Source organism: Enoplosus armatus, chromosome 17 (assembly GCF_043641665.1).
Source record: "Enoplosus armatus isolate fEnoArm2 chromosome 17, fEnoArm2.hap1, whole genome shotgun sequence".
Taxonomy (NCBI): domain Eukaryota; kingdom Metazoa; phylum Chordata; class Actinopteri; order Centrarchiformes; family Enoplosidae; genus Enoplosus; species Enoplosus armatus.
Window position 1 is genome coordinate 14,280,113 of NC_092196.1, and position 10,886 is coordinate 14,290,998.

The following is a 10,886-nucleotide window of genomic DNA, read 5'->3' on the forward strand; positions in this document are numbered from 1 at the left end:
TATCTTTATTGAAATGTTAAAGAGCCCCCAACCACTCGTTCATATTTTATGAACTCTGTTGAAAGGCCTCAACTGGATGATGACTCTTATTCAGCAGACTCAGACTAAAAAAAGAGAGGGAAATCAATTAGCATAGCAAAATTTAAAGTTTATGAATGAAGTTACTGAGTGAGTTAGTTTCTTTCTTCTTTCTTTCTTTTCATATGGAAATTCAAATATGAAATGATTTGGGTACTGTATCAGATGGGATATTGATTCATACTGTCAACAGTGAAAGTGCACATAATCAAATAATTTTACTGACTTCCAATGTCAACACAATTAATATTGTGATCATGCAAACAACAAAGATACCTTCCCAGCATCACGGCTCTTGGCTCTCAGCTTGTTGACCTGGGACTCAGCGATGTCAGCACGCTCCTGAGCTTCCTCCAGCTCATGCTGAACCTTCCTGTGCCTGGACAAGTGAGTGTTGGCCTGCTCCTCCTGTGAAATGTTTGGAGTTATATTGCCTTAGTTACAGGACAGGGCAACATAGTGATGTTATTATTTAATCAACTATAAATGATGTGTCACATTATGTATTTGACTTACAGCCTCCTCAGCCTGTCTCTTGTAAGCCTTGACTTTGAGCTGCAGCTTGTCCACCAGATCCTGAAGTCTGATCACATTCTTCTTGTCCTCCTCAGTCTGCACAGACACAGGATTATACAGTAAATGATGAAGAATAGAGAATTAAAGAGGAGTTAAAGTCTGTTTTTTTTGTAGGAATTACCTGGTAAGTCAGCTCCTTAACTTTTCTTTCATATTTGCGGACTCCTTTAACAGCATCAGCTCCACGTCTTTGTTCGGCTTCAACTTCAGCTTCCAGCTCACGCACCTGTAAAGTGATGATAAATAATTCATCACTATTATGTACAAAAATGTTAGTAGAAAGCAATAAAAGTAGAATTTATTCAACACAATGTAACTGTGATGTGCCTCCAGAAATGTCGTATTGTGAGTTTTTTTATACAGTTCATACCCTGGACTCCAGTTTCTGGAGCTGCTTCTTGCCACCCTTCATGGCGAGGTTCTCAGCCTCATCCAGTCGGTGCTGCAGGTCCTTGACTGTGATCTCCAGGTTCTTCTTCATCCTCTCCAGGTGAGCGCTGGTGTCCTGCTCCTTCTTCAGCTCCTCAGCCATCATGGCAGCCTGAAACGACAAATGCTCTCTAATTCCAGTTTATTCTGAAAAATAAAAAACACCACTTATTGAACACATACAAGTAGACCACATTAAGCAGTTCTTGAGATGTAAACTCACATCAGTGATAGCCTTTTTGGCTTTCTCCTCGGCATTTCTTGCTTCCTGAACAGAATCTTCCACTTCACCCTGAACCTGGACAAGGTCAGACTCCAGCTTCTTCTTGGTGTTCAGAAGACTGGTGTTCTGAATAATGATATTTTAAAAAAAAATTTAATAAACCATTTTGATGTATCTTATTTGGAGGATGTATTCTCTTGTATATAACAGGCAACAAACCTGAGAGTGAAGCAGTCCGACACGCTCACTAGCATCAACCAACTCCTGCTCAGCCACTTTGCGTCCTCTCTCTGTCTGTTCCAGAGCGACTCTCAGCTCCTCAATCTCAGCCAGCATCAGGCCATTTCTGCGCTCCACCATGGTAACCTGCTCCTTCATTTCTTCCTGTCCTCTGAGAGCATCATCAAGGTGCAGTTGGGCATCCTGACAACAACAACAACAAATAAAGAACCGTTTGTACTTTTTTAATTTGTTTTTTGGCTAAATGATAATTTAATCCTTACCTTGAGCTGTCCCTGGACATTCCTCAGTTGTTTCTGGGCCTCAGCAGCCTGCCTGTTGGCATGACTCAGCTGAATCTCCATCTCATTCAGGTCACCCTCCATCTTCTTCTTCACTCTCAGGGCATCATTCCTGCTCCTGATCTCAGCATCGAGGGTGCTCTGCATGGAGTCTATCACCCTCTGGCTGTTCCTCTTGATTTGCTCCATCTCTTCATCCTTCTCTGCCAGCTTCCTGTCAACCTCACCTTTGATCTGGTTGAGCTCGAGCTGAACACGGAGAATCTTGGCCTCCTCATGCTCAAGTGCACCCTTGGTGTAGTTTAAAACAATTATGACATTTGAAGACATGTGATAGAAGCTAAAAATGCTAACAGACCCCTTTTCCATCAGCCTATTTCATTTTTTTCTTAAAAATTACAAAATTTGAACTATTTTCAGTAGGAGCATGTTGTTTTTAGTGGCATATCAATGTACCAAACCAAACTAATTTGGAGACAAAAGTGCTACATCAAACGCCTTTTGTCATGTCATGACACAAGTTTGATTAACCCAACACAAGAACTGACTGATTGCTGGATGGTTTTTATGACTCCCTGTCAACTCCTGATGTTGTTGTACCTCAGCTTCCTCCAGTGCTGACTGTATTTCACTCTTCTCAGTCTCCACTGTCTTCTTTGCTTTCTCCAGCTCATGTATGCATTTTCCGGTCTCACCAATCTGTTCAGTCAGGTCTGAGATCTCCTCTATACAAAGGAGGAAAAACAATACAAAACAAATTATATTTTTAAGAGCTGGTATATAATCAGTATTATTATAAGTATAAAAGTTCACATACGTTGCAGGTTCTTGTTCTCTCTCTTCATGGTCTCTAGGTGATCCAGAGCCTCCTCATAAGAGTTCTTCATCTTGAACAATTCAGTGCTGAGAGAACGAGCTTCCTTCTGGGCCCCTTCTAGCTCTGCCTGACCCTCCTCATACTTCTGTTTCCACTCTGCCAGGACCTAGAATAATATAGGTGAATAAAAATGTTTTTCATTTGGATAAATCTGGTTTGGTTTTCTTTGTCATATTTATGTACCTTATCAAAGTTCCTCTGCTTCTTGTCAAGGTTGGCAGCCAGAGAATTAGCTCTCTCCACATCAATCATGAGGTCCTCCACTTCACCCTGCAGCCTCTGCTTGGTCTTCTCCAAAGAGGCACACTTGGAGTTCACAGCCTCAATTGATTCCTCAGCATCCTGCAGACGCTGAGCAAGCTTTTTCCTGAAGTGACCAAGCAAGGCTTTATTTTTTCTTGCATACTTATACGAAGAAAATTACCTACACTACAATGTATTCAAATTTGTTTAATTTATGGAACAATAGAAAGGGTTATATACTTGGCCTCCTCCAGCTCCTCAGTGCGCTGGATAGCATCAGTCTCATATTTGGATCTCCACTGAGCCACCTCGCTGTTGGCCTTGGACATTCCTCGCTGCAGCTCAGCCTTGGCCTCCTGCTCCTCCTCAAACTGCTCTCTGAGCAGATCACAGTCATGGCGGGCTGACTGAACAGCATGGGCCAGGGCATTCTTGGCCTGTTGAACATGACAAAACATTTGTAACTTACCTATGAAGACAAGAACATGTAAATAAGTACTTTATCAAGTTGAAACATGTTCATTTAGTATTGGATCATTTACTTTTACATCTATCATATTTGCTACTACACTAACATCAAGTAATATTGATATCTTTTTTCATTATCTGACAAAAATGTAATTCATAAAAAGATTTCAGTCAGCAATAATAGCGATATGTTTTTTTAATGATTACATTTAAAAAGGAGAACTCAATTCAGCCCCTGTTAAAACCTAATAACAGGACATGTAAACTAGTCATACCTTCACTTCCTCCTCAACGTGCCTCTTCAACTCCTCAATCTGCTGAGTGAAGGCCTGCTTGCCCCTGGTCAGCTGGGAAACAAGAGCTTCCTTCTCCTCAAGCTGGCGGGAATACTCACCTGAATGACAAAATGTTCATGTGTTATTAATTAAGATCATTTTCATTTAAGTATTTATTTCTACAATACAGGACACTATTAAACATACATGTTGCAATTTAGTGTGTTAATGTATCATATGTGACAAACTCTACCTACAGAATGGTTTTTATTTCAGGTGACTTACCATTCTCCGTCTGCAGTCTGGCCTTCTGTGCATTAATGTCATTCAGTTGGCGGACATTCTCATCATTTTTGGCTTTGAGTTCACTCAACTGGTCCTCAAGAGTTCTGCACATTTTCTCCAAGTTGCCCTATCAAAAATAAATGTGCTATATTTGAAAAATATGTATTTAAGAAACACAAACAACTGCTTTTCAATAGATGCTTTGGTTGTATGTTGTATATAAAGAGCTAAATCCTTCACTTATATACAAGCCACTCACCTTTGATTTGGCAACAGCCTCCATGTTGCTGGACAGGTCATCAATCTCCATCTTGTACTCGCTCTTCTCCTTCTCCAGCTTCTGCTTGACGCGCTGAAGGTTGTCGATCTGCTCTCCCAGCTCTGCAACACTGTCAGCCTGCTTCTTGCGGAGAGCTGCTGCAGTAGCTTCATGCTGCAGGGTTGACTCTTCAAGATCACGACGCAACTTCTGGAACTCAGCTTCGCGCTTCTTGTTCATCTCAATCTGGGCAGCTGTTGCTCCACCAGCTTCCTCAAGCCTCTCACTGATCTCCTCAAGCTCCCTGGAGAGGTCAGCCCTCTGCTTCTCTACCTTAGCCCGAGCAGCCCTCTCAGCCTCAATCTCTTCTTCCAGCTCCTCAATACGAGCCTAGATTTGATGATAATAATATTAAGAAGGCTTATAAACTGGAACATACATACAACATGTTGTTTTTGATTCACTGAGTTTACTGTTCGTGTCAAATACATACCTGGAGTTCCTTGATCTTCTTCTGAAGCTGAGCACCAAGGGACTGTTCATCCTCAATCTTGCTGAGGAGCTGACTGGTCTCAAACTCCTTCCTGGAAGAGGAGAACAAAAACATTTTTGCTGTTATAATTTTAGATGACTCAAGATTGTTATGGGGCATTATGGCAATAATAAAATGTAAGGATTAAAAGTAACAAAAAATGTACTTCTTGATTTTCTCATCAGATTGCTGCTTGTCATTCTCCAGATCCATTATGGATTCCTGGGCCAGTTTCAGATCTCCTTCAAGCTTCCTCTTGGCTCTTTCAAGGTCCATGCGGAGCTTCTTCTCTTGCTCCAGTGATCCCTCGAGCTTTCAGATGACAGTTAATAATTGTTGATTTGAGGCATTTAAAAGACAGAGCATCAATACCAATAATACCAAGTGATTACAGGGCAAAACCACAAAGTCAAAAAATTGTTTTCTTACATCGTCCACTTGCTGTTCCAGCTTTGTCTTGGCCTTGGTCAGAGTGTTGACTTTGTCTTCCTCTGCCTGGAGATCATCAAGTGTTTGCTGATGGGCCTCTTGGAGGGCTTTCTTCTCCTTGGTTAACTTGGCAATTGACTCATCTTGAGATGCCATCTCCTCTGTCAGGTTTTTCACCTAAAAAAGGATTACTTTAATTTGTATATTAATATCTATACATATTTTAAACATTGATAGAATAATGTATAATATGTATATATAATAAGTTATGTGAACCTTGTTTTCTGTTGCATGTTTCTCCTTCTCCACTTTAGCCAAGGTGAGCTCCAAGTCATCAATGTCTTTCTTCAGCTCAGAGCATTCATCCTCCAGTTTCCTCTTCTTGGCTGTCAGCTCAGCATTGATTTCCTCTTCATCCTCCAGTCTCTCAGATGTCTCTTTGAGTTTGGCCTCGAGCTGGATCTTGCTCTTAATGAGCCCTTCACACCTTTCTTCAGCATCAGAGAGGTTCTCACCTTCCTACAGTGTGTTTTAAACATACACAATATGTGGTATTAAATATACTTGAGATTAGCCATGTTGAACAAATCAGTATTCAGCAGATTGTAGTGTTGAAACCTTACAAAACTGAGACACTTCAGAGACACAATTTAGTCACCATGTAGCCCACCAAAATATGTTAGCGTGACTGACAGTAATCACTTGGGCTTTTTAATCAATGAAAAATAAAAACAAATCACATCTGCTCATGCATTCTACTCACAGATGCAACTTGCAGTTGCAGGTCATTCTTTTCCTGCATCAGGGAAACCATCTTCTCCTCCAGTTCCTTCTTCTTGGCCAGGGCAGCAGCCAGGTCTGTCTTCATCTTATCATAGTTCTCCTTCATCTGCTGCAGCTCCTTCTCAGTCTCAGCACTCTTCAGAAGAGGCTTGATCTTGAAGTACAGTTTCAGCCATGGCCAGTTTTTCACATTCATGAATGAACGGATATTGTACTGGATTGAAAAGATAGATTCTCTGGAAGATATACATGAACAAAATGTTACTTCTACTACACTGGGATTTTGTAGAACTTGGAGGATTACAATATAATATCTGGACACTATTCAAATGGACAGAACCGTTCAGTATAGTATATGATTATCATACCTCCTCTCCATCATCTTAACAAACTCCTTCCTCATGACATATCCTCTACAGAGAGCCTGAGTCATGGTCACCAGCGAAGCCAATTTCTCATCTCTCATTTCCTCCAGGGTACCCAGCAGACCAGCTTTGAAGAACACCTATATTGTCAAGTGAAGGAATTTAGTCATCATCATTCATCAATACAACAAGACGACAAAATCTGTTAATATTGTCTATAAGAATGAACCTTTGTGTGCCCAAACTTGTACTGAGTGTGGTCCACATCAATGGAGCCCAGCAGCTTCTCTGAAGCTTTCTTGTTGTCAATGAACTGTCCCTCAGGGATGACACTGGCATTCAATACTTTGTATCTACAAGAGAAAATGATGGTGTTATTTAGATCTATTTCAACCATTGTTTGGCATTATTCAACTCAATGCTTAAGTAAAATCAATTGAATTTGTTATGCATATACCAAAAATTATTGTCACCTCTGCTTGAAGTCACCGTAGAGGATTCTGCTGGGGAAGCCCTTTCTGCAGATTCTGATGCCTTCCAGCACACCGTTACACCTCAGCTGGTGGATGACCAAGAAGTTCTCCATAAGACCTGCACATTGCAAAGTTATTGTTTTAAAACATTTCTTCATATTACCATGTTACACAAAGTGCAGAAAGGTGGATTATGAACTTCTTACCTGGCGTCTTTGATTCATTAGGAATCAGACAACGGACAAAATGAGGGTGAGTGCTCCTCAAGTTGGTCATCAGCTTGCCCAAGTTCTCCTTTGGATCAGCATTATAAGATAATAGGTCATCAGTATTTTAAGATGAGGTTTGTAATTGTTATCCAAAATTATGAAACAATACATACTCTGAAAAGAGCAGACACAGTCTGGAAGGAACCACCCTTCTTCTTTCCACCCTTCTTGCCACCAGCAGCCTCTATTTTGAAAAATAATTAAATTGCCTTAATGGGACTGAATAAATAACACTGTAGACGTGTTTAAACTTTCTCCTCTGTGAAAAGTGGAAATCTTTAATCCAGAGATAGTCTGGAAGGAACCACCCTTCTTTGCACCATCCTCCTCACTGCCACCACCAGTAGCCTCTGTTTTTCCAAAAAACTTGCAACAATGCCACTGAATCATTGCCTTTGTTTCTACACAGGTTTATCTCCACATAAAAACAGAATGTTTTAACTTAGTAAAATGAATTAACAGATTACCAGTTTGGACTTCTTACCATCAGTTCCAGCATGGGCTACATACAGAAGAGCAAGCAGTTTGTTCGAAGACTTCTGGTAGAGCTGAACAACTGAGTCATTCAGGGGGTCCTTGTTCTTGTCCAGCCAGCCAGTGATATTGTAGTCCACTGTGCCGGCATAGTGAACCAGGGAGAAGTGAGCCTCAGCCTTGCCCTTTGCGGGTTTTGGCTTCTCAAAGGCCTTGGTCTTGCCCAGATGCTGATCATGCAGCTTGTTCTTGAAAGTTGTGTCAGAGGCCTTGGGGAACATGCACTCCTCTTCAAGGATGGAGAAGATGCCCATTGGCTGAAAGGATATTATGTCATATTAAAAAGAATCAACAACTTAGCAGGTAGTCAGAAGACAGGTTTCATTTCAATTCTACCTGACAGAATTGTCTTACCTTCTCAATAAGCTCAATGCAGGCAGCCAAGTCCATACCAAAGTCGATGAACTCCCAATCAATGCCTTCTTTCTTGTACTCCTCTTGCTCCAGAACAAACATGTGGTGGTTGAAAAACTGTTGCAGTTTCTCATTGGTGAAGTTGATACAGAGTTGCTCCAAGCTGTTGAACTGTAATTTGAAAATCAGTCCCATGGAAAAACATTGATGATGATGATGATATGTGATGCAACTGAAATGTTCTTCAAATTACTTACATCAAAGATCTCAAATCCAGCGATATCCAACACTCCAATGAAGAACTGTCTTGGCTGCTTTGTGTCCAGCATCTCATTGATACGGACGACCATCCACAAGAACATTTTCTCATAGATAGACTTGCACAGAGCACTGACTGCATTGTTGACCTAGAAACAAGGGAAAACATTAGAAAAGTTTTAAACCAGACGTGGGTGTCTGTAGATGTTTCATGTTTCCTCAGTTTCTATACCTGTGGTACAGTCTGACCTTTGGTCACCATCTCATTTCCAACCTTGACTCTGGGGTAGCACAGAGCTTTAAGCATATCAGCTGAGTTCAGGCCTATGAGGTAGGCGATTTTGTCAGCCACTGATGGAAAGACAAAGCTCTAGCTGTCAGTGAACTGGGACATTTTTTAGAGTTATATGTTGTGTTCTTACCCTTGGTAGATTTGTTAAAAGACATCAATATCAGATATACCCTCAGTGCCATCAGGTTCAGCCTGCTCCTCACGCTGCTTCTGCTTGAACTTCATGTTGCCATGATGCATCACAGCTCCAGTCAGCTTGTAGATGCCCAACTTTTCCTCTGCACTGAATCCCAAAATGTCAATGGCAGTCTGCATCACGTATGAAAGAAAACCATCAACATCTGTGACATTTTTGTCTTGAATACTTAATTTTGCAACTTTAGAATAATAATGAATTGACACTTTACATCTGTTGCAATGAACTCTTCCACGTCATTGATGCTCTTGACAGTCACTTCACCCTGACTGATCATCGGGTAGTCAAAAGGGTTGGTAGTGATCAGAAGACCCTCTGCAAAACATTAGAAGAAATACATGAATAAATCTAGCAATTCTTCTGCTGTTCCATTGTCTTAATTCTACTGTTAAATTCCTAATTTTCATGCTCTGTCGTTACATACCCAGGAGCTCAGGCTTATGGCCAGTCATCAGCTGATAGAAGATATGGTAGCTCCTCTCAGCAGACAACTGGAAGGTGACCCGGGACTTCTCCAGCAGATCTAAGAGTAACAATAATCAGGGTCAGATTACAGTATATTGCATGCATGACATCATACAGTGGCAACAAATGTCTCCTAAATTCTTTGCAAAACTAGCATCATACTCAAGTGTAGATTCAAACAAAGATGACAGACCAAAATGTAGAAAATTACTTACATGTTTCAATATCAGCTGACGCCAGTTTGCCAGTGGTTGCAAAGTGAATTCTAATGAATTTACCCTAAACATATCAGATTTTAGTTAGCATGATTCTTAAAATGTAGCACAAAAAGCTTATATTTATTTTTTTCCCTTTTAACACTTACAAAACGCGAGGAGTTGTCATTCCTCACAGTCTTGGCATTACCATAGGCCTCCAGCAGGGGGTTGGCTGCAATGATTTGATCTTCCAGCGAACCCTACAAAAAGATATTAGAATATATGTTGTAGATTGTAAAGAATCCATAAACAGACAATTCTCTAACCATTTTACCTGTATTTTGCCAGGTGTTGGCTCAGCCTTCTTAGCTCCTCCAGTTACTGCAATTGTTGCAAAATACTGGATGACACGCTTGGTGTTGACAGTCTTTCCTGCACCTGATTCTCCACTGGGGGGAGAGAGATGTCTTGAGTTGTTTTAGAATTATTTTCTTTTTTCATATCTGTACATTTCTGATAATGTTATTCAGTTATTTGTATAATACTCACGTGATAAGGATAGACTGGTTCTCACGATCTGAAATGAACAAATACTTTTATGTCTCATAAAATACCATATATGGTCGAAATACAGTCACATTTCATGTCATATCTGATGTGTCTCCTTTTGTGTGTCATGTAAAGACAAATGTATGTGTCTTCTTCTCCAAATAAAATATCCTACCAGTGAGCATGAACTGATAGGCATTATCAGAGATGGAGAAGATGTGGGGTGGAGCCTCAACTCTCTTTTTGCCTCTGTATGCCCCAACAACTTGAGCATCGTACACAGGAAGCCACTTGTAGGGGTTCACGACGACACAGAACAGGCCAGAGTAGGTCTGGAAAGAGAAGAAAGTTTATTGCTAAAATTCATTCATTCATTGACATGTATCATTTCAATCTGAACTTCATGTAGAGTAGTGGCTGTCAAGAAAAGAAACCACCACTAGTAAAAGTTTGTATGTTCATGCTGATCTAAGTGTTAAATTAATCGCTTACGTAGATCATCCATGATGCAAAACGCTCTTTGAGGTTATACAGCACAGCAGGCTCGTTGAGGTGGGTCATCATGGCCATGTCCTCAATCTTGTCAAACTTTGGAGGATTCATGGCAAAGATTTCGTCCTCTTTTACAGTGACAGTCTGAATAGGAAATGCAGCAAAAAAACGTTTTTACTAGGACAGTATTTCAAATAATCTTTTATGGGATTAATGTCATCCTATTTCAAGAATTTCAAATAAAGCATTCATCCACTTACCTTTTTTGTTTCTGTCTCAACCGTGGCTTTGCCACCCTCTTTTTTGATGAGTTTACCCTTGAGATACATCTCATCAGGAACAGTCACAAAGAAGGCTGTTTTGGCATCAAATGGAGCAGTCTGGGCCTCAATCCTCTCCCTCTCAGGCTTGCGGAGGTACATGGCTGCAGGGCCATAGGACGCCATCTCTGCATCTGTGCTCAT

At 40.7% G+C, this 10,886-nt stretch overlaps 1 protein-coding gene across 1 annotated transcript; it reads right to left on the reverse strand.

The window, feature by feature from the left end:
- On the reverse strand, positions 1–10,886 carry LOC139300500 (myosin heavy chain, fast skeletal muscle). Its single transcript, XM_070923618.1, has 39 exons — positions 10,683–10,886; positions 10,423–10,566; positions 10,106–10,262; positions 9,931–9,958; positions 9,716–9,830; positions 9,549–9,641; positions 9,400–9,463; positions 9,144–9,242; positions 8,931–9,034; positions 8,694–8,832; positions 8,464–8,582; positions 8,231–8,380; positions 7,974–8,144; positions 7,570–7,876; positions 7,199–7,269; positions 7,023–7,110; positions 6,817–6,934; positions 6,573–6,696; positions 6,347–6,483; positions 5,959–6,214; positions 5,472–5,714; positions 5,196–5,372; positions 4,933–5,078; positions 4,728–4,818; positions 4,235–4,624; positions 3,976–4,102; positions 3,691–3,809; positions 3,188–3,384; positions 2,888–3,071; positions 2,645–2,810; positions 2,428–2,552; positions 1,810–2,118; positions 1,526–1,729; positions 1,307–1,432; positions 1,025–1,195; positions 776–880; positions 595–690; positions 355–486; positions 1–104 (listed from the first exon to the last, which is right to left on the reverse strand). Exons 1-39 carry the CDS (start codon positions 10,884–10,886, stop codon positions 87–89), a joined length of 5,814 nt encoding a protein of 1,937 aa, XP_070779719.1. The 3' UTR covers positions 1–86.